The 24133-nt window shown below is 43.8% G+C and overlaps 1 protein-coding gene across 3 annotated transcripts in view; it reads left to right on the top strand.

Moving 5' to 3' along the window:
- Window positions 1-4250: 4250 nt before the first annotated feature.
- The window catches only part of LOC120064139 (glycophorin-C-like), a 44089-nt gene continuing 24206 nt past the window's right edge, over window positions 4251-24133 (top strand). Inside the window, exons 1-2 of one of the 3 annotated variants that reach the window (XM_039014506.1) lie at window positions 4251-4556; window positions 6895-7032. In XM_039014506.1, coding sequence (XP_038870434.1) covers window positions 6951-7032 — 82 coding nt within the window. In that variant the 5' untranslated portion in view covers window positions 4251-4556; window positions 6895-6950. Of the gene's footprint in view, window positions 4557-6779; window positions 7033-24133 lie in introns of all 3 variants that reach the window. The other 2 variants (XM_039014505.1, XM_039014504.1) reach the window with 2 other exon arrangements.

The following is a 24133-nucleotide window of genomic DNA, read 5'->3' as shown; positions in this document are numbered from 1 at the left end:
CTATAGTATTAGATATTTTCCTGTCTATCGATGAGTCTGAGGCTTGTTTCTTAGATATTATTCCTCAGCTACAGAGAAAATAAAACAGTTATTCAAAGGTACAGTATGTTATTAAAAAACAGGGGGTTATCTTTCCTTCTCTGTTAGTTACTGATTTTTACTTCCCAGTTCTTTTCCGTTGTGTTTCCTGATGGTCTTTATCTAATTAAAAACAAAACATTAAATATATTACAGGTAATAAATCACGTTTTAGGTCAATACATCCAGTTTCCAATTGGCTTTTTTCCTGTAACAATTTCCCAAGTCGTTGCTGCAAATGATAATGTATTCTCAGTCAACTTAGGTCTACCCGATCAAATAAAAATAAATAAAAATGCATGTAAATAAAGAACAATTGTTTACCATTTACCAGGTTGGGTTGACAGCAATGCTTCAGGAAGACAGAGGTGAAGTTGACAACAATACTTCAAGATGACAGAGGTGAAGTTGACAACAATGCTTCAGGAAGACAGAGGTGAAGTTGACAACAATGCTTCAGGAAGACAGAGGTGAAGTTGACAACAATGCTTCAGGAAGGAAGACAGAGGTGAAGTTGACAACAATGCTTCAGGAAGGAAGAGGTGAAGTTGACAACAATGCTTCAAGAAGGAAGACAGAGGTGAAGTTGACAACAATGCTTCAAGAAGGAAGACAGAGGTGAAGTTGACAACAATGCTTCAGCAAGGAAGACAGAGGTGAAGTTGACAACAATGCTTCAGCAAGGAAGAGGTGAAGTTGACAACAATGCTTCAAGAAGGAAGACAGAGGTGAAGTTGACAACAATGCTTCAGCAAGGAAGACAGAGGTGAAGTTGACAACAATGCTTCAGCAAGGAAGACAGAGGTGAAGTTGACAACAATGCTTCAGCAAGGAAGAGGTGAAGTTGACAACAATGCTTCAAGAAGGAAGACAGAGGTGAAGTTGACAACAATGCTTCAAGAAGGAAGACAGAGGTGAAGTTGACAACAATGCTTCAGCAAGGAAGACAGAGGTGAAGTTGACAACAATGCTTCAAGAAGGAAGACAGAGGTGAAGTTGACAACAATGCTTCAGGAAGACAGACGTGAAGTTGACAACAATGCTTGAGGTAAGGAAGAGGTGAAGTTGACAACAATGCTTCAGGAAGACAGAGGTGAAGTTGACAACAATGCTTCAGGAACACAGAGGTGAAGTTGACAACAATGCTTCAGGAACACAGAGGTGAAGTTGACAACAATGCTTCAGGAGGACAGACGTGAAGTTGACAACAATGCTTCAGCAAGGAAGAGGTGAAGTTGACAACAATGCTTCAGCAAGGAAGAGGTGAAGTTGACAACAATGCTTCAGGAAGACAGAGGTGAAGTTGACAACAATGCTTCAGGAAGACAGACGTAAAGTTGACAACAATGCTTCAGGAAGGCAGAGGTGAAGTTGACAACAATGCTTCAGGAAGACAGACGTGAAGTTGACAACAATGCTTGAGGTAAGGAAGAGGTGAAGTTGACAACAATGCTTCAGGAAGACAGACGTGAAGTTGTGTTATGGCAATCAAGAGGCAGTTGAGCAAACCTAGAATGTAAGATTGGGTCATGATGATTTAAGACTTTGCCAGAAGGGGTTTAGTCAAACCGTGTGTGTCAGTGTGAAAGTAGAGCCGGAGAGAAGTACTTTATAGAGTGCAAGACATCTTAGATAAATGGCCAGATGATGAGCAATCCCACTGCATGTATATGTCAAAATGAATATAATGCTGTGAATAAGCAATATTATCTCTCTGTCACGATCGTCTTTAGGTGAATGAGAGGACCAAGGCGCAGCGTGATATGAATACATCTTCTTTTATTTTGAAGATTAAAACGAACACTAATACAAACTAGACAAAAAAAAACAACGACCGTGAAGCTACAAAACGAAAGTGCAGACACAAGCTACTAACGTCAAACATTGACAATTACCCACAACCTACCTAATGCCTATGGCTGCCTTAAATATGGCTCCCAATCAGAGACAACGATAGACAGCTGTCTCTGATTGAGAACCATTCCAGGCAACCATAGACTTACCTAAACACCTACACTGAACACAACCCCATGAACTCTACAAAAACTCCCTAGACAATACAACCACCCAAGACTAGACAAAAAAACACAAACATCCCCCATGTCACACCCTGACCTAACTAAAATAATAAAGAAAACAAAGATAACTAAGGCCAGGGTGTGACACTCTCTCAGATAACAAACACCCTGGAAAGTCAGACAGGGAGGAACAAAGATGTGTGTCAACTGTAAACCGAGACAATGAGTTCAGACATCCCCTGAAAAAGATGTGGAGGTGGTGCATTGTCAATTCTTATTTTAGTACAAACATGTTAAAACAATGTTAACATATATCTTATTATTTTAGGCTTGGAACGGAAGATTTAAACTAAATGTGGCATGAAACAGGAAACCTATTGAAGTTGTCCCCATCTACACCTAGTGGTAGTGCCACTAGGTTCAAAGACACAGATCCCACATGTTCAGGGCACCTGAACCAAACAGCACCAAACACCTGCCTTTTTTGATACCTCAAAGTTTCTCTCTGCCACTAACCAGAGGAAATATTTTCTAAATATAAGCAAAGGACAATAAAATAAATGTTTGAAATGGTGGTTTAACAAAACAAGATTAAACATGAATTGTCAGTTAGTGTTTATCGAGTAGATGTAACAAAGCCATCATTGACGCTTTCATGGGTGTAGCATTCTTGGCTCAATCTAAAATTATATATTCAGTCTATTGCCTCATTGACAGTCAGTAGCCTACCTTCCTACTTTGATCATGAAAAGATGACGTCATCCTTTCAAAACATGTTTTGCTGTGTTGAGGGTATTGTTGTGTAATCATGCCAATTTTCTATGCATAATTCAGTAATCTCAGAATCGTATAGTTGGGTCCTTGTGCAGAGATGAAAGACACCTAGGTTCTATGCAGTCTGTGGAACGTGGAACATGAATAGAGAAGGACGAGATTAGCTTCAAGCTTGGCAGAGGATCTCTGCAGACGTCAGGGATAATGAGAATGAACTGACACACGGAGATCAGATACATATCTCCCACCTCTTTGTCATTCAGTCATGGATTGGTTATGTTCACAATCGAGTCTTGTTGAGGTGAAAGTTGACCGCGCATGATGAGCCAAGCATGGCCATTAAAAAGGATTCTGGCTTCGAGTTGGAGCTAACGTATTATGTGTTACATGAATATACTTTTCAACGATTGTTACACTGAGTGAATAGTATGTTTAAATTGCCATGTTGACAACAGACTTGATACATCAGACCAAATGAAAGTCGATATCTGCTGTAGGGAGTGTGCATTAAGTCTTAATTATCTGGTTGGATAATATCCCTCGTTAGTCTTAGAACTCCTCGAGAATTCTTTAGAATCTTTTACAAAATGGTAACAGAGGCAGACATGGTTTGCATTGTTCTTGCTACATGTACTGTGTAGTGCAACTGGAGATGGCGTTTGGATGAACACTCCCTAAGTATTGTGCAGCTGTTCAAATTCCTGTCCCGTTCTCTCATCGCTCTCCCTCATTCCACGCAACTGTAACTCTAGAGCCATGGATTTAATTCCCTATAGGCTCAAAACCCTCTCTGTTAAAGGGGGAATCTGCTATTGGTACATCCATTTTTGTACTTTTAAATAAATTATATACCCATTGATTCTTAACAAATACAACTTATGAATTCCTCAAGAGCTTAGTTCAACAGTTGTACCACATAGGAACCCAAATATGAGCTTGCTTTTCTTTGTTTGTCAAAAAATGTAATTGTAAAGAAACTGTAAACCCTCAAAAAATGGTTAAAACTATCATTTTGATATCATGTATTGTCAGTCCTTGGATCCATAGCTCTGTTTAATGAATTTGAGAGTGGTTAAAATGTTCCAGCCACATCCCTCAAAGGGTCACCCCAAAACAAGTGGGGTGACCCTTTGTTATTGCTCCTTTAAGTCAGTTTGAGCAAACCTTGCACGAATCGATCCCAGGGTTTTGGACTACATAACTCCCATGATGAATGTTTTTCTGCTCGGTCCACAGCCTTAACAGTCAACGGCAGTCCTTCCCAGACTACATTTTGGATAGTCAATGCCCTACCCCTCTTCTCCTCCCTCTTCCTGTCTCCTCCCTCTAGCCTACCCTGGCTTAAAGTGAAACTTGGGAATCATTTGCTTGTTGCTGGGAGGGGCCTCTTGGTCCATTGGTTGAGCAGAAGAGATCATTAGTTAGGGGATTGAGTTTACAGGCACTGGGGGGAAAAAAGTAGCTGCATAGCACACCCGGTTTTCAGGGCGAGATTAAAAAAAGTGTTGTCTACAGACAGTATTTGAGTGAACGGTATAAGGTGAAAGATTGGTGAAGAGGGAGGACTGACTGACTTTAAATATTCTGTTGCTCTGTTCTAAATAACAGTTTCTTCTTGGAGAGTGGCGTTAGAGAGTGTAGGCAGGAATTCTTGGAAAAGTGTTGCTGTGCAGCTCTGGAAATTTGGTGAGTGCATGCTCCTTTTAAGGTCCTTTGTGAAAACTACTTCTAAAGTATGTTTTCTTCTCAGCATTCTCTTAATGCTGTTAGAGGATAATGTGGACAGGGGCTGAGTGAGAAGGGTCTGAGACAGCTCTTGACAGATGACCAGTTGTCGTGATAAAAGAGCCGGTGAAGGAAGAGATGTACTATACGGTGACATCGTAGCTATTATTGAAGGAGGAAATGACGAGGCAACGTGTTGATTGGTTGTTTACTCACACAAGCTGCCATTTCCGTTTGGAGGTTTGTTACAACCACAAGGCTCTTTTCTCACCTCAACATTGGTCAAAGTGTGCCTGTGTCTCCTCACATAAGACACTTCTGTTAAGTTATAATGGAGGCAGACAGTGGTATGTACAATAACCTACGTAGGTTTATGTATCTATGATGCTGTAGTCTGCGTTTTTATGAAAACGAAAGTCAAACTGCCCTTTCAGCTCATGTGACAGTGCAGCTGGGTTTGACATCTGGTCCTCGTCGTGGCACCCAGTCAGCCATTAGACACCAGACACTGAAAACGTTGTTAAAAATTACTTCTGTGGTAAATTAAGTTCAAAATCAATGCTCGGATTCTACAAGAGACCCTGGAGTCAAAACATTTTGGTTGTTTACTAAAATTGGTTGGGTACTGCAAGACTCTCCAAGACACAGAAGTTCTGAGATAAAATGATCCAGGACATTCGGTCCCAATCAAGTAAATTACAGTTACTGACATTTTCTGTGTAACCATGGTGATGTCAGAGCATCACACCTGCCGTGCGTGCTGAACCTAATGTTCTGGAGTCGCATACGCTCTAACTTTCAAAATATAACAAAGGCACAAAGTACAAAGGCCAAAATATTAGACCGTTAGACACATTAATTATTCCTTTGAACAGAGGAAGCTTGATCACACAGAAGATCATCTATTGTGACATAAGAGAGGCTGACTGAGTACCATAGGAAGAGCAGTAGACAGGACAGACAAGACAGACAGGAGAGACGGCAGACAGGGGAGACGGCAGACAGGAGAAACAGGGTAGACGGCAGACAGGAGAAACAGGGGAGACGGCAGACAGGAGAAACAGGGGAGACGGCAGACAGGAGAAACAGGGGAGACGGCAGACAGGACAAACAGCAGACAGACAGGGAAGACGGCAGACAGGACAGACAGGGGAGACAGCAGACAGGACAGACAGGAGAAACGGCAGACAGGGGAGACAGCAGACAGGACAGACAGCAGACAGACAGCAGACAGGACAGACAGGAGAAACGGCAGACAGGACAGACAGGGAAGACGGCAGACAGGACAGACAGACAGCAGACAGACAGGGGAGACAGCAGACAGGACAGACAGAGGAGACGGCAGACATGAGAGACAGGGGAGACGGCAGACAGGATAGACAGCAGACAGACAGGGGAGACAGCAGACAGGGGAGACAAGACAGACAGGGGAGACGGCAGAAGGGACAAACAGGGGAGACAGGGGAGACAGCAGACAGGACAGACAGGACAGATGGCAGACAGGGGAGACGGCAGACAGGACAGATGGCAGACAGGGGAGATGGCACACAGGACAGACAAGACAGACAGGGGAGACGGCAGACAGGACAGACAGGGGAGACGGCAGACAGGACAGGACAGACAGGGTTGGTGTGAGGAGGGCGGGGAGGGGGGGTGAGTGGAGAGTTATTCAGCTCTCAAGAGTAAACTGTATATCTGACTGTTTGACTGTGATAAGGCTGGGCTCCATGCTTCCTCAAAGCTGCACTTCCTCTGTTTGTTAGAAAGGTGTTGGGTCAGCAGCAGGCTGCAGATACAGGGAAGCAGAGGGAGGGAGGAGGGATTATGGACCACGTCCAAGGGAATGGGATAGGATAGGTAGCCTCAGATTCTTGGTGAGCCACGACCGACTGTGATTTGATTGACAGTTGAGTGAGATACTTGCAAAACTTCTTAGATATTGTCTGTGTAGAAATGAGAGGTGTGATCTGTTATTCATATACCTAAATCTGGGACAGAACAGCACAATCTAGTGAGTGCAACAGCGCAACAGTCCATGGTGTACGTACATGTATGGATGTGTGTGTGTGTGTGTTTGTATGTATGCATGTGAATATGTACAGTAGAAGTTTATTTCACCTATACCAAACAGGCTAAGAGGGATTGAGAGATTAATATACTATTTCCTCTGACTTCCTTTCATAGAGATTTGATACAGAGAGCCGAGTAACACCCCTACACTCCTCCTTCAGGATCCCCCTTTACCCTCCAAATTCCGTCTCTATTGCTCTCTTTCTCCTTCTCTTCCTCTCCCTGTCAGCTGTCCCGCTCAATCCCCCTCTCCTGACGTCCTGCCTGACACCCGCTCTGCTCGACATGGAGAACTCCACGGCTGTGGCCTTTAACGCGACCCCGGACCAAGCGAAACCAGAAGCCATGACACAACTCATGCCAACCAGTGAGTATTCTCCCACGGTCAGGTCTGGTACCGTTTAACCACCACACACCACACCATTCTTTACCTGTCTGAGCTGCCTGGGGTCTGGGTCTTGCAGATCAGAACAATCCCTAAGCATGCGTGGCATTCCAAAATGACTGCTGCGTCATCTTCTGCTGCTGCACTGTAAAACAGAAAGGAGAATAGTTTGGAGTAGAAGTACTGAAACAGACTCACTGTACTGTAACTCCTGACAACTCCCATACTCCACATTGTAAAGCACATGACCGCTGACCTTAGAGAGAAAACCCCTGAAGCATAACATGTATCAAACACCTGGTGGTCAAAGAGGCATGTTGAGTGCTGCTCGTATAACTGGGAGGTCAGGAGTGTTGCAATCAAGAAAACAAAACAAAATGAACGACAGCAAGCAGCTGTTTTATTTGACTCCGTCTTGCATTGTTCAGTTGAATTTGACAGGGTTTTTTTTGTTCATTTTTTTACTCCACCCATGTGTTTCCTGTCAAGAGCTGCCTTGTAAAGTGGCCAAACATTGACAGAGCAGGAAGAAGAATGATACAATTGTTAAACTGAATTAATCATTGAATATGCTTTGACAGACAGTTTGCCACCTGCTATCAGACCAAATAGATGCTGGAAGTGTATGGTTATGTATAGAAAAATACCTGAGGCACACAAATATGGGGGAAAAGGAGGTAGATGCTTGTCTGTTAGAAATGCCTTCACTTTTCAAAGTCAGAGGAGACTCCAGCTATGCTGTCCCTTGTGCATGCTACTGTTGTCTCCTCGGGTGTCGGGGAGAGGGAGCAGCCAGGCGATATGACAGGTGTGAATATAGACCTTCTCAGATCCCCGGGCCCTGGCCTGACAGCAAGGGACCCATTGCCAGAGAGGCAGGATAAAAACAGCTCTCACAACCAGGCACTTTAACACTGCTGTTTAATGGGACTTTTATCTCTGATTTAACAAGGTGCAATCGCATCATGAGAAACATGTACACTCTCATTAGTGATGCAATGACAAACAAACAGGCTGGATATGAGAAGCAAAGCAAATTTATCAGGCTTGTACCCTGGCATCCTGGCTGAAAATGTAATAGTAAGTTACTGTATATATCCATCTCTGTGGGTTTCAGGATAAATGGTGGAACCACAAAGAGAGGCTGTGATTGGAATGTGAACAACACTACCACGCTGACCATTGGCTTAGTTAGTGTCTCTCCAGTCAGTAGATCCCGTTTTCTCTCCATACATCGTACTCTCAAACATTTAAGGTAATAAATGCAAGTCTTATCACACAATACACCTGTAGGCTACACAATGACAGAGGCAGCTATAGGCCAAGGAGAGAGGGAAGTAAGCGCCTTCAGAATTTATAAAGCGGTCTTTCAGGACCTGACTGTTCCTGTTTTCTGTTGATGCATTTTCTTAAACTTCATTTTGGTAACAGAGGAGCGAAAGCAGCAAATATAACGGTCCTCCGCTACTGAAGCCAGTTACTGGCTCTCCACCTCATGAAGCATATGAGCTTAATGAAGGGAGGGTAACGTTACATTATTTACCTGTGCACAACTTATTATTTCTCCTCGTAAGAGATTCATTTGACTCAGCACACCTAAAAATAAAAACGGTCAAATAATAATTGAGGGCTTTAAGATTTAATTTGATATTGTGCAGGAACTGACAGGAATTGGGTTGAAGCAAAAAAAGAGGTCCGGTTATTTCAAAATCCACGGGAAAAAGACCCAACTTTAGAGACTGACTTGTCACTTTTGAGTGAGGATGAGCTCCAGTAACTCCCTCTGTGAAATGATCATGATTAAGCGAGTATAAAATGTGCCATCATGCTTGGCTGCTGATGTTCCTAAAGTGCTATAGGGCAAATTTTAATGTTAATTGACAATCACATGCCACCATGCCTACAGCTTGAATCATTCCCTACCTATAGCACAGGGCCACGTTTGTGAACCTCAAATGAAGTACATGTGTGTGGCAGTCATAACATTGCATTGGAGTCATCCTTGTGTAGTGATGTGATGTATCCTTCACCGTACGACTGCAACATGACCGTGTAGGGGACATCTTGTTGCTGAGGTCAAATAAACAACTAGCAGAGTGAAGCATTCTGTAGTTTTTTTTTATGTAAGGCTTTGAGCTTATAACTACCTGACTGCACACACAACCCTGAATACAAGATTGATTTAACCACACACTAAGGTGTATGTACATTTCATCGTCTATATGTATGCAGGTCTGTTATTAACAATCCATTTGCTCAACAAGCACCAATTGTGGGCCAGGACACATTGAATAGGTGTTGAAGAATAAGGATCTGTTTTGCAACCAGCTGGTAGTAGCTGTACAAAAGCAGTGTCTGTGAAGCAGCCAGTGCCTGATGTTGTTTGTTTGCATAAACAGCTCTGCTGGCTGTCAGTCAGCTGGTCCGGAGGCTGTCAGTCAGCTGGTCCGGTGGCTGTCAGTCAGCTGGTCCGGTGGCTGTCAGTCAGCTGGTCCGGTGGCTGCTGGTCCGGTGGCTGACATTCAGCTGGTCCGGTGGCTGTCAGTCAGCTGGTCCGGTGGCTGTCAGTCAGCTGGTCCGGTGGCTGTCAGTCAGCTGGTCCGGTGGCTGTCAGTCAGCTGGTCCGGTGGCTGTCAGTCAGCTGGTCCGGTGGCTGCTGGTCCGGTGGCTGACATTCAGCTGGTCCGGTGGCTGTCAGTCAGCTGGTCCGGTGGCTGTCAGTCAGCTGGTCCGGTGGCTGTCAGTCAGCTGGTCCGGTGGCTGTCAGTCAGCTGGTCCGGTGGCTGCTGGTCCGGTGGCTGACATTCAGCTGGTCCGGTGGCTGTCAGTTCTCATTAGCCTACTATAGAAAAGAGGCCCTCCATGTGTGTTATTAGTGCACGTAGGTACTGTACCATGCTAACTTTTTGCAACAAAGAACAGACACGGAAACATTAAATCAAATAAAATGTTATTTGTCACATGCGCCGAATAATCAAATCAAATCAAAATCAAATCAAATGTATTTATAAAGCCCTTCGTACATCAGCTGATATCTCAAAGTGCTGTACAGAAACCCAGCCTAAAACCCCAAACAGCAAGCAATGCAGGTGTAGAAGCACGGTGGCTAGGAAAAACTCCCTAGAAAGGCCAAAACCTCAGAAGAAACCTAGAGAGGAACCAGGCTATGAGGGGTGGCCAGTCCTCTTCTGGCTGTGCCGGGTGGAGATTATAACAGAACATGGCCAAGATGTTCAAATGTTCATAAATGACCAGCATGGTCAAATAATAATAATCACAGTAGTTGTCGAGGGTGCAGCACCTCAGGAGTAAATGTCAGTTGGCTTTTCATAGCCGATCATTAAGAGTATCTCTACCGCTCCTGCGGTCTCTAGAGAGTTGAAAACAGCAGGTCTGGGACAGGTAGCACGTCCGGTGAACAGGTCAGGGTTCCATAGCCGCAGGCAGAACAGTTGAAACTGGAGCAGCAGCACGGCCAGGTGGACTGGGGACAGCAAGGAGTCATCATGTCAGGTCGTCCTGAGGCATGGTTCTAGGGCTCAGGTCCTCCGAGAGAGAGAAAGAAAGAGAGAAAGAGAGAATTAGAGAGAGCATACTTAAATTCACACAGGACACCGGATAAGACAGAAGTACTCCAGATATAACAACTGACCCTAGCCCCCCGACACAAACTAATGCAGCATAAATACTGGAGGCTGAGACAGGAGGGGTCAGGAGACACTGTGGCCCCATCCGATGATACCCCCGGACAGGGCCAAACAGGAAGGATATAACCCCACCCACTTTGCCAAGGCACAGCCCCCACACCACTAGAGGGATATCACACCACTAGAGGGAATACATACTTACAAGCCCTTAACCAACAATGCAGTTCAAGAATTCAAGAATTAGAGTTTTAAAAAAAATCTAAATAAACTACAGTGATAAATAAAGAGTAAAAAAAAGTAACACAGTAAAATAATACAGAGGCTATATACAGGGGGTACCGGTACAGAGTCAATGTGGAGGCTATATTACAGGGGGTACCGGTACAGAGTCAATGTGCGGGTGTACAGGTTAAAGAAGGTAATTTGTACATGTAGGTAGGGGTAAAGTGACTGTGCATAGTAAAGTGAATATTCATGTCAGTGTAAATAGTCCGGGTGGCCATTTGATTAATTGTTCAGCAGTCTTGTGGCTTGGGGGTAGAAGCTGTCAAGGAGCCTTTTGGACCTAAACTTGGCTGGCGCTCCAGTTCTGCTTGGTGTGCAGTAGTAGAGAGAACAGTCTATGACTTTGGCGTCTTTGAGAATTTTCTGGGCCTTCCTCTGACACCGCCTAGTATATAGGTCCTGGATGGCAGGAAGCTTGGACCCAGCGATGTACTGGGCCATACGCATTACCCTCTGTAGTGCCTTACGGTCAGATGCTGAGCAGTTGCCATACCAAGCCATAATGCAACCGGTCAGGATGCTCTCGACGGTGCAGCTCTAGAATTTTGAGGATCTGGGGACCCATGCCAAATCTTTTCAATCTCCTGAGGGGGAAAGGATGTTGTCATGCCCTCTTCACAAGTGTCTTGGTGTGTTTGAACCATGATAGATTGTTGGTGATGTGGACACCAAGGAACTTGAAACTCTCGACCCGCTCCACTACAGCCCTGTCGATGTGAATGGGGGCATGTTCGGCCCTCCTTCTCCTGTAGTCTACGATCATCTCCTTTGTCTTGCTCACGTTGAGGGAGAGGTTGATGTCCTGGCACCACACTGCCAGGTCTCTGACCTCCCTATAGGCTGTCTCATAGTTGTCTGTGATCAGGCCTACCACTGTTGTGTCATTAACAAACTTAAAGAAGGTGTTGGAGTTGTGCTTGGCCACGCAGTCGTAAGTTAACAGGGAGTACAGGAGGGGACTAAGCACGCACCCCTGAGGGTCCCCTTGTTCAGGATCAGTGTGGCAGATGTGTTGTTACCTACACTTACCACCTGGGGTGGTCCGTCAGGAAGTCCAGGATCCAGTTGCAGAGGGAGGTGTTTAGTCCAAGGATCCTTAGCTTAGAGATGATTTTTGTGTTAAACGCTGAGCTGTAGTCAATGAAAAGCATTCTCACATAGGTGTCCCTTTTGTTCAGGTGGAAAAGGGCAGTGTGGAGTCCGATTGAGATTGCGTCATCTGTGGATCTCTTGGGGCGCTATGCAAATGGGAGTGGGTCTAGGGTTTCTGGGATGGTGTTAATGTGAGCCATGACCAGACTTTCAATGGCTACCAACGTGAGTGCTACGGGGCGGTAGTCATTTAGGCAAGTTACCTTTGTTTTCTTTGGCACAGGGACTATGGTGGTCTGCTTGAAACATGTAGGTTTTACTGACTCGGTCAGGGAGAGGTTGAAAATGTCAGTGAATATACTTAGCAGTTGGTTTGTGCTCTGAGTACACGTCCTGGTAATCCGTCTGGCCCCGTAGCAGCAACGTTATGCACAAAATACACTGCTTAAAAAAATAAAGGGAACTCTAAAATAACACATCCTAGATCTGAATGAATGAAATATTCTTATTAAATACTTTTTTCTTTACATAGTTGAATGTGCTGACAACAAAATCACACAAAAATTATCAATGGAAATCAAATTTATCAACCCATGGAGGTCTGGATTTGGAGTCACACTCAAAATTCAAGTGGAAAACCACACTACAGGCTGATCCAACTTTGATGTAATGTCCTTAAAACAAGTCAAAATGAGGCTCAGTAGTGTGTGTGGCCTCCACGTGCCTGTATGACCTCCCTACAACGCCTGGGCATCCTCCTGATGAGGTGGCGGATGGTCTCCTGAGGCATCTCCTCCCAGACCTGGACTAAAGCATCCGCCAACTCCTGGACAGTCTGTGGTGCAACGTGGCGTTGGTGGATGCAGCGAGACAGGATGTCCCAGATGTGCTCAATTGGATTCAGGTCTGCGGAACGGGCGGGCCAGTCCATAGCATCAATGCCTTCCTCTTGCAGGAACTGCTGACACACTCCAGCCACATGAGGTCTAGCATTGTCTTGCATTAGGAGGAACCCAGGGCCAACCGCACCAGCATATGGTCTCACAAGGGGTCTGAGGATCTCATCTCGGTACCTAATGGCAGTCAGGCTACCTCTGGCGAGCACATGGAGGGCTGTGCGGCCCCCCAAAGAAATGCCACCCCACACCATGACTGACCCACCACCAAACCGGTCATGCTGGAGGATGTTGCAGGCAGCAGAACGTTCTCCACGGCGTCTCCAGACTCTGTCACGTCTGTCACGTGCTCAGTGTGAACCTGCTTTCATCTGTGAAGAGCACAGGGCGCCAGTGGCGAATTTGCCAATCTTGGTGTTCTCTGGGAAATGCCAAACGTCCTGCACGGTGTTGGGCTGTAAGCACAACCCCCACCGGTGGACGTCGGGCCCTCATACCACCCTCATGGAGTCTGTTTCTGACCGTTTGAGCAGACACATGCACATTTGTGGCCTGCTGGAGGTCATTTTGCAGGGCTCTGGCAGTGCTCCTCCTGCTCAAAGGCGGAGGTAGCGGTCCTGCTGCTGGGTTGTTGCCCTCCTACGGCCTCCTCCACGTCTCCTGATGTACTGGCCTGTCTCCTGGTAGCGCCTCCATGCCCTGGACACTACGCTGACAGACACAGCAAACCTTCTTGCCACAGCTCGCATTGATGTGCCATCCTGGATGAGCTGCACTACCTGAGCCACTTGTGTGGGTTGTAGACTCCGTCTCATGCTACCACTAGAGTGAAAGCACCGCCAGCATTCAAAAGTGACCAAAACATCAGCCAGGAAGCATAGGAACTGAGAAGTGGTCTGTGGTCACCACCTGCAGAACCACTCCGTTATTGGGGGTGTCTTGCTAATTGCCTATAATTTCCACCTGTTGTCTATTCCATTTGCACAACAGCATGTGAAATTTATTGTCAATCAGTGTTGCTTCCTAAGTGGACAGTTTGATTTCACAGAAGTGTGATTGACTTGGAGTTACATTGTGTTGTTTAAGTGTTCCCTTTATTTTTTTGAGCAGTGTAAGTTAAACAGTTGGTTTGTAAAACAGCAGCCATCATTTTCCCAGACATGGAAATAGCGCTATCCCCCCCCCCTCCCGCACACTAACCTCTCAGTTGTAGTTCAGAGACCTTTATGTAGCATCTCAGACAGAGTAAGGAAAGACACAGAAAAATGGAGACTCTCCATTTTTAGCATGTATCTCAAAGGAGCTGAGAGATGACAGCAGAGCGGACCTTGAATTGTTTGGGCTGCTGGAGCAGTGCATTCAGCCGAGGCGCTGCTTGTGAGGAGGCAGCGAGGGAGATTTTCCCCTTCCTCTACTTTGACCTTCAGGGTTTTTACTGTAGAAAAACCTAAGTTCCAAAAGCTGGGCCTAATATAGTTTAAGAAGTCATATAATAAGTTTTGTAGTGAATCATATGTTGATGACGTAAAGAATATTTGCTGGTCTGTAATGAGGAGCAACCAGACGTTGCACTTGACACATTTATGAAATTGCTTATTCTAGTTACTAATATGCATTGTAGCAAGATCAAGGGTGTGGGGTTACCACGTCACCAAGTTCAATAACAAAATAGGCACCAGTAGCACAAATAGAATGCAAAGGGGAAGTTTATTAGGAATGTTCGTACATGGGGAAAGAAGGGGGAATTCACCAATTACAAGCCGTTCTCTTTGTCAATTCCGTTTTCCAGGGGTTATCTTCACACTCGGGTCCAACAGTCCAGGTCACAACGGGCAATCACACAGATTTCACTCTCTTCTCTCTCACTCTTCATACCTCTCTCACTCTTCATACCTCTCTCACTCTTCATACCTCTCTCACTCTTCATACCTCTCTCACTCTTCATACCTCTCTCACTCTTCGTTTCTCTCACCTCCTCTGCCCCTTTATGCATGCTGCTTCCTCCTTTATCCCCAAGCACTCCCTGGCTTAACAACCAACAGCCTTTCCTCGTTGAGGGAGGAAGTCCATATAAGGCACGGGGGCGGAGCCAGCTACCTGCAAGATATCGCTCCTCAATTACCACTCCCCTCACCTCTCCCTGCTGTCTGCCACAGCATGCACTAATTAAGAAAATGACTGTTAAATCGGTTAAATCTCCTTGGATTGATGAGGAATTGAAACATTTTATGGTAGAGAGAGAAGAGACAAAAGGTATGGCAAATAAGTCTGATAAAAATAAACAAATACAAATACAAAGCAAATAAATACAAATACAAATAATCTACTTTCAAAAGTAAGAAGACATGTGAAAAGAGGGAGAGAGAGGAGATGAGAGAGCGAGTGTGAGAGAGAGGAGAGGGAGAGAGAGAGTGAGAGAATTAGACAGACAACGACAGAGAATCAGAGAGTAACAGAGTAACAGAGGGGAACAGTGCAGGCGAGGCTGAGAGAAAGCAGTGTTGTAAAGTACTTAAGGGAGTATCTGTACTTTAAATTACTATTTATATTTTTGACTACTTTTACTTTTACTTCACTACATTCCAAGAGAAAATAATCTACTTTTTACTCAACACATTTCCCTGACACCCAAAAGTACTAATTTTGAATACTTATTAAGACAGGAAAAAATGTCAGTTTACGCACTTATGAAGAGAACACGTGGTCATCCCTACTGCCTCTGATCTGGCCGACTCATTAAACTCAAATGCATAATTTGTAAATGATGTCTGAGTGTTGGAGTGTGCCCCTGGCTATCCGTACATTTTTAAAACAAAATGGTGCTGTCTACGTTGCTTCATTTAAGGAATTTTTTGTGATTTAAACTTTTACTTTTGCTTTTTCTTTTGAGTATATTTTAGCAATTACATTTACTTTTGATACTTGAGTATATTTAAAACCAAATACTTTTAGACTTTTACTCAAGTAGTATTTTAACTTTCTATTAAGGTATCAATATTTTTACTCAGGTATCACAATTTGGTACTTTTTCCACCACTGAGAGAGTGCTGCAGAGATATATAGTTGAAGTCGGAAGTTTACATACACTTAGGTTGGAGTCATTAAAACTCTTCTTTCAACCACTCCACAAATGTCTTGTTAAAACCTCTTTGGGCTAGGCGTGCCACTAGCGCCCCCACCTCGACAACATCCGGTGAAATTGCAGAGCGCAAAATTCAAAATACAAAAATCGCAAAAATAAACATTCATGAAAATACAAGTGTCTAACATCATTTAAAAGCTGAACTTCGTGTTAATCCAACCGCTTTGTCAGATTTCAAAAGGCTTTATGGCAAAAGCATACCATATGATTATCTGAGGACAGCGCCCCGCATACACCAGCATTAAAAACATTTTCCAAACCAGCAGAGGCGTCACAAAAATCTGAAATAGCGATAAAATAAATCACTTACCTTTGAAGATCTTCCTCTGTTTGCAATCCCAAGGGTCCCAGCTACACAACAAATGGTTGTTTTGTTCGATAAAGTCCTTCATTATATCCCAAAAAAGTCAGTTTAGTTGGAGAGTTTGATTCAGTAATCCACCCGTTCCACTCTTTCAACATACAGACAAAGGAATACCAAAAGTTACCAATAAACTTCGTCCAAACAAGTCAAATAATGTTACTAATCAATCCTCAGGTACCCTAATATGTAAATAAATGATCAAATTTAAGACGGAATGTAGTATTTTCAATACCGGAGATAAATAACGAAGTGTGCGCCCTCATCCATGCGCTCCACAAGACTACAGTCCAAATGAGAGCCACCTTGAAAAACTACAACTACTGACTCATTTTTCAAAAAACAAGCCTGAAACCCTTTCTAAAGACTGTTGACATCTAGTGGAAGCCATAGTAACTGCAATCTGGGAGAAATTATTTTGAATATCCCATAGAAAAGCATTTGAATGGCCTGTGACCTCAAAAAGGAAAAAAATCCGGGAAAAAATAATTTCTGGATGGATTCTCCTCGGGTTTTTGCCTGCCATATCAGTTCCATTACACCCACAGACATTATTTTAACAGTTTTAAAAACGTTTTCTATCCAATGCTACCAATTATATGCATATCCTAGCTTCTGGGCCTGAGTAACAGACAGTTTACTTTGGGCACGTCAGTCATCTGAACTTCCAAATACTGCCCGCTAGAACTAAGAAGACTATAGTTTTGGCAAGTCGGTTAGGACATCTACTTTGTGCATGACACAAGTTATTTGTCCAACAATTGTTTACAGACAGATGATTTCACTTAAAATTCACTGTATCACAATTCCAGTGGGTCAGAAGTTTACATACACTAAGTTGTGCCTTTAAACAGCTTGGAAATTTCGTGAAAATGATGGCATGGCTTTAGAAGCTTCTGTTAGGCTAATTGACATAATTTGAGTCAATTGGAGGTGTACCTGTGGATGTATTTCAAGGCTTACCTTCAAACTCAGTGCCTCTTTTGCTTGATATCATGGGAAAATCCAAAGAAATCAGCCAAGACCTCAGAAAAAAAATTGTAGACCTCCACAAGTCTCGTTCATCCTTGGGAGCAATTACCAAATGGCTGAAGGTACCACGTTCATCTGTACAAACAATAGTACGCAAGTATATACACCATGGGACCACGCAGCCGTCATACTGCTCAGGAAGGAGCGTAGAGATGTCTGTCTCCTAGAGATGAACGTACTTTGGTGCGAAAAGTGCAAATCAATCCCAAAACAACAACAAAGGACCTTGTGAAGATGCTGGAGGAAACCGGTACAAAAGTATCTATATCCACAGTAAAAGAAGTCCAATATCGACATAACCTGAAAGGCCGCTCAGCAAGGAAGAAGCCACTGCTCCAAAACCGCCATAAAATAGCCAGACTACGGTTTGCAACTGCACATGGGGACAAATATCATACTTTTTGGAGAAATGTCCTCTGGTCTCATGAAACAAATTAGAACTGTTTGGCCATAATGACCAAAAGGGGAAGGCTTGCAAGCTGAAGAACACCATCCCAACAGTGAAGTACAGGGGTGCAGCATCATGTTGTGGGGGTGCTTTGCTGCAGGAGGGACTGGTGCACTTCACAAAATAGATGGCATCATGAGACAGGAAAATTATGTGGATATATTGAAGCAACATCTCAAGACATCAGTCAGGAAGTTAAAGCTTGGTTGCAAATGGGTCTTCCAAATGGACAGTGACCCCAAGCATACTTCAAAAGTTGTGGCAAAATGGCTTAAAGACAACAAAGTCAAGGTATTGGAGTGGCCATCAAAAAGTCCTGACCTCAATCCTATAGAAAATGTGTGGGCAGAACTGAAAAAGCATGTGCGAGCAGTTACACCAGGAGGAATGGGCCAAAATTCACCCAACTTATTTTGGGACGCTTGTGAAAGGTTACCCGAAACGTTTGACCCAAGTTAAACAATTTTAAAGGCAATGCTACCACATACTAATTGAGTGTATGTAAACTTCTGACCCACTGCGAATGTGATGCTAAAATAAATCATTCTCTCTACTATTATTCTGACATTTCACATTCTTAAAATAAAGTTGTGATCCTAACTGACCTAAGACAGGGAATTTTTACTTGGATTAAATGTCATGAATTGAAAAAATGTTCATTGCTACTGTAAAATGCAACTGCAATGATATTGCCCAACAATTGAACGGAGCAGTAGCTGAGTTTATCTGTCTGGATCAAGTGCCATTCTGTGACTTTTGCTATTAAATATGCCTTCTTTTTTTGCAGTAGTATCGTTTGAGTTTAAATGTATTTGGCTGAGGTGTATGTAAAACTTCCGACTTCAACTGTAGGTAACTGCCAAAATAAAGGAAATGTGAGTACATTTGGGATACACAGTGGTGTCCCATCCCTCCGATAGAGTTCCAGACACTTGTAGAATCTATGGCAAGGTGCATTGAAGCTGTTCTGGTGGCTTGTGATGGCCCAACACTCTATTAAGACACTACTGTATTTTGGAGTTTCTTTTATTTAGCAGTTAGCTGTAGATTGAGGCTGGGATGTATGGGGTAGTTGGAGAAATCAATCACATAATAAATGAAGAAAACTGGAGTAAAAGTAAACAGGAAATAACCCTTCCTATCTTCTTGGAGCAGGATGTTGGCTTTAGAACCGCAGGGGTTGGAGGTATTTGTCCAAAAGGGAATTGAGGAGAGATGGGGGAGTTCTAACCCAGTGTCGCGAGACGGGAGAGACCCAACAACAATCCCAGAGAGGCATCTCTGTAGTGTCTGTTTATCTTAGCCCCCCCAGAGTCTCCTCCCCCATCCCCCCAATCCCATCAGCTCAATGCTCCTGAGATAACAGGACAGATGTGCTGCCCCCAGCAGCACCAACTACCTCACACTCTCCCTCTCTGCCTCACGCTGCTGCTAGCTTCACACCAGGGAGAGCCAATCAGGGGCCTGGCAGGGAGGCTGGATGCTGGTCCTGGAGGATAGCTGTCCACTAAGTTTCCAATTCCCTTGGAGTGTCCGTCTGCCAGTTACTGGAGACAGGAGAGGTGTTTAATTGATTCCAGCCAGGGTAAAGAGAGACCACTCTGAGATGTTTATAGCACTCCCATGTAGTGTAAATCCCAGTGCGACGTGTCACACACATCACTATCTAAACACAAACTAAATGGTATTAGTAATATCTAAAAGTTGGTTCAGATTTTAGTTACTAACACATATATATATACAGTATATTTCAATTAATCAAATGAAAAGATTTCCCCACGGGTGCAGAGTTGAGAAACAGATAAATAGGTCTAAACCATGGCAGCAAACTTTTAAGGCTTTTCTCTGAAATAGGTTCAGTGCCTGGCAAAGGCTTTTGCTATCTGCCACGGTCTAGACAGTTCTGTTTATCTGTCTCAGTCTCTCTCCCTGATTCACTGCTCTGTCTGTTTGTGTCTACAATAGTTAGCCCGGCAGAGAACAAACCTCTTTACACATCCCCATAGGCGGTAAGGCAACGTGGAGCACGGGACAAGGCACCATCTGTCCCTAATCAGCTTCAACCATGCCTGAAGCAAGTCATCTGATCCTGTCATAAGATTTCATAGCCATTAAAAAACTGGCGCAGACCCTTCCCATTTCCCCTTTACCTGGTCCGCAATGGTACAACTGCTGCCTTTACACGACAAGGCAAGGAAGAACAGGGAACGGGAAAAGGGAAAGCAGTGTTCTACAGTTGCCAGTGCCATATGGTTGGAAGCGATTGAGTCTCCATTTTATATTCCCAGCCAGATATGACCCCCCCAAGGCAGCCAGTAAAGAGAGGGATGAGTTCTCTGCAAACCAAGAAGAAAGAGGAGAAAGACACAGGAAAGGGTGTGGACGTACAGAGCTTTCAGAAAGTATTCACGTGCCTTGACTTTTTCCACATTTTGTTGTGTTACAGCCTGAATTTAAAATTGATTTAAAATGGATTACAATTAGATTTTTGGTCACTGGCCAACACACAATACCCCATAATGTCTAAGTGGAATTATCTTTTTCAAAACGTTACAAATTAACTACTAATTAAAAGCTGAAATGTCTTGATTCAATAAGTATTCAACCACATTGTTATGGCAAGCCTAAATAAGTTCAGGAGTAAATATTTTCTTAACAAGTCACATTATTTTATTTTTTATTTTATATTTATTTCACCTTTATTTAACCAGGTAGGCCAGTTGAGAACACGTTCTAATTTACAACTGAAACCTGGCCAAGATAAAGCAAAGCAGTGGGACAAAAACAACAACACAGAGTTACACAGAAACAAACGTACAGTCAATAACACAATAGAAAAATCTATGTACAGTGTGTGAAATGTAGAAGAGTAGGGAGGTAAGGCAATAAATAGGCCATGGAGGCGAAATAATTACAATTTAGCATTAACACTGGAGTGATAGATGTGCAGATGATGATGTGCAAGTAGAGATAATGGGGTGCAAAAGAGCAAGAGGATAAGTAACAATATTGGGATGAGGTAGTCGAGTGTGCTATTTACGATTGGCTGTGTACAGGTACAGTGATCGGTAAGCTGCTCTGACAGCTGATGCTTAAAGTTAGAGAGGGAGATATAAGACTCCAGCTTCAGTGATTTTTGCAATTCGTTCCAGTCATTGGCAGCAGAGAACTGGAAGGAAAGGCGGCCAAAGTAAATATTGGCTTTGGGGGTGACCAGTGAAATATACCTTCTGGAGCACGTGCTACAGGTGGGTGTTGCTATGGTGACCAGTAAGCTGAGATAAGGCGGGGCTTTCCCTAGCAAAGACTTATAGATGACCTGGAGCCAGTGGGTTTGGCGACGATTATGTTGTGAGGACCAGCCAACGAGAGCATACAGGTCGCGGTGGTGGGTAGTTTATGGGGCTTTGGTGACAAAACGGATGGCACTGTAATAGACTGCATCCAGTTTGCTGAGTAGAGTGTTGGAAGCTATTTTGTAAATGACATCGCCGAAGTCGAGGATCGGTAAGATAGTCAGTTTTACGAGGGTATGTTTGGCAGCATGAATGAAGTAGGCTTTGTTTGCAGGCTAGGCTTTGTTTGTAGGCTAGATTTAATTTGGGATTGGAGATGCTTTATGTGAGTCTGGAAGGAGAGTTTACAGTCTAACCAGACACCAAGGTATTTGTAGTTGTCCACATATTCTAAGTCAGAACTGTCCAGAGTAGTGATGCTAGTCGGGCGAGAGAGTGCGGGCAGCAATCGGTTGAAAAGCATGCGCTTAGTTTTACTTGCATTTAAAAGCAGTTGGAGACCACGGAAGGATTGTTGTATGGCATTGAAGCTTGTTTGGAGGTTTGTTAGCACAGTGTCCAAAGAAGGGCCACATGTATACAGAAGGGTGTCGTCTGCGTAGAGGTGGATCAGAGAATCACCAGCAGCAAGAGCAACATCGTTGATATATACAGAGAAAAGAGTCGGTCTGAGAATTGAACCCTTGTGGCACCCCCATAGAGACTCCCAGAGGTCCGGACAACAGGCCTTCCAATTTGACACACTGAACTCTATCCCGAGTATACTACTCGCCCATATGTCCAGTCTCTTGACAACAAGGTAGACGAAATTCGAGCAAGGGTTGCCTTCCAGAGAGACATCAGAGATTGTAACATTCTTTGTTTCACGGAAACATGGCTCACTCGGGATACGTTATCAGAGTCGGTACAGCCAACCGGTTTCTTCACGCATTGCGCCGCCAGAAACAAACATCTTTCTGGTAAGAAGAAGGGCGGGGGTGTATGCCTTATGATTAACGAGTCATGGTGTGATCATAAAAACTTTTAGGAACTCAAGTCCTTTTGTTCGCCTGACCTAGAATTCCTTACGATCAAATGTCGACCGCATTATCTACCAAGAGAATTCTCTTCGATTATAATCACAGCCGTGTATAATCCCCTCCCAAGCAGACACCTCGATGGCTTATTGTAGCTGGGGAATTTAAGAAGGCTAATCTGAAAACAAGGCTCCCTAAATTTTATCAGCATATTGAATGCGCGACCCGGGCTGGCAACACCCTGGATCATTGCTACTGTAATTTCCGCAATGCATACAAAGCCCTCCCTCTCCCTCCTTTCGGCAAATCTGACCACGACTCCATTTTGTTGCTCCCAGCTTATAGTAAGAAACTTAAACAGGAAACACCCGTGCTCAGGTCTGTTCAACGCTGGTTATGCTGATTCGGTGAGGGAGTTTATTAGCAAGTGCATCGGTGATGTGGTACCCACGGGGACCATTAAAGGGGGTCTATTTCAAGCGACAACGGTGAGAGACTTGTTTCTGGAAAGGTGGATTTTTTTAAGTAGAAGCTTTAATTGTTTGGGCACAGACCTGGATAGTATGACAGAACTCTGCAGGCTTTCTCTGCAGTAGATTGCAACTCCGCCCCTTTTGGCAGTTCTATCTTGTCGGAAAATGTTATAGTTAGGGATGGAAATATCAGGATTCTTGGTGGCCTTCCTAAGCCAGGATTCAGACACGGCTAGGACATCTGGGATTGCGGAGTGTGCTAAAGCAGTGAATAAAACAAACTTAAGGAAGAGGCTTATAATGTTAACATGAAACCAAGGCTTTTACGGTTACAGAAGTCAACAAATGAGAGCGCCTGGAGGAATGGGAGTTGAGTTAGGGGCTGCAGGGTCTGGGTTAACCTCTACATCACCAGTGGAACAGAGGAGGAGTAGGATAAGGGTACGGCTATTAAGTTGCATGGACTCTCACTCTGTGTGCAATAATAGTGTTTTACATTACTTTGAATGACTACCTCATCTCTTTACCCCACAAATACAATTATCTGTACGGTCCTTCAGTCGGGCAGTGAATTTCAAACACAGATTCAACCACAAAGACCAGAGAGATTTTCTAATGCCTCACAAAGAAGGGCAAATAAAAAAGCAGACATTGAATATCCCTTTTAGCATGGTGAAGTTATTAATGACACTTTGGATGGTGTATCAATACACCCAGTCACTACAAATATACAGGCGTCCTTCCTAACTCAGTTGTCGGAGAGGAAGGAAACTGCTCAGGGATTTCGCCATGAGGCCAATGGTGACTTCAAAACAGTTACAGAGTTTAATGGCTGTGATAGCAGAAAACTGAGGATGGATCTACAACATTGTAGTTACTCCACAATACTAACCCAAATTTACAGAGTTTAAAGAAGGAAGCCTGTACAGAATACAAAATATTCCAAAACATGCATCCGGTTTGCAACAAGGCACTAAAGTAATATTGCAAAAGAAATGGGCAAATATCCCCCTCTTGAGAAGAAGTCAATGAAACACTGATACTATTGTTCAACTTTCATTAACAACAGTTCCCAGACTAGAACAATTCAGCAGGATAGAGTATTTACTGACAGACAGGTTTACATAACGTTTTGGGTCGCCATGGTCTCAAACAATGTAAAAGTTCAAAGTTCATGAACCCTAACTTTTCTTTATTGTGTATATTAGCCTATTTTAGATTGTGCAGTCAGTGGCTGTTCTCCAAAATGAAACAGATCCTTGTTATTGTTCATAAGCCAAGTCTCTAAACATAATGCAACTACTTGCGTTCCTATAATTCACAAGGGGAGAGTTCTTCCTTACTGCTGCCAGTAACCCATTGCCTACATTTATTTCCCCTCTGTGTGATTTCATA

This window comes from Salvelinus namaycush, chromosome 19 (assembly GCF_016432855.1).
Source record: "Salvelinus namaycush isolate Seneca chromosome 19, SaNama_1.0, whole genome shotgun sequence".
In the NCBI taxonomy this organism is placed as follows: Eukaryota; Metazoa; Chordata; class Actinopteri; order Salmoniformes; family Salmonidae; genus Salvelinus; species Salvelinus namaycush.
Note: the sequence above shows the minus strand (reverse complement) of the source record. Positions and strands in the feature narration are given on the sequence as shown.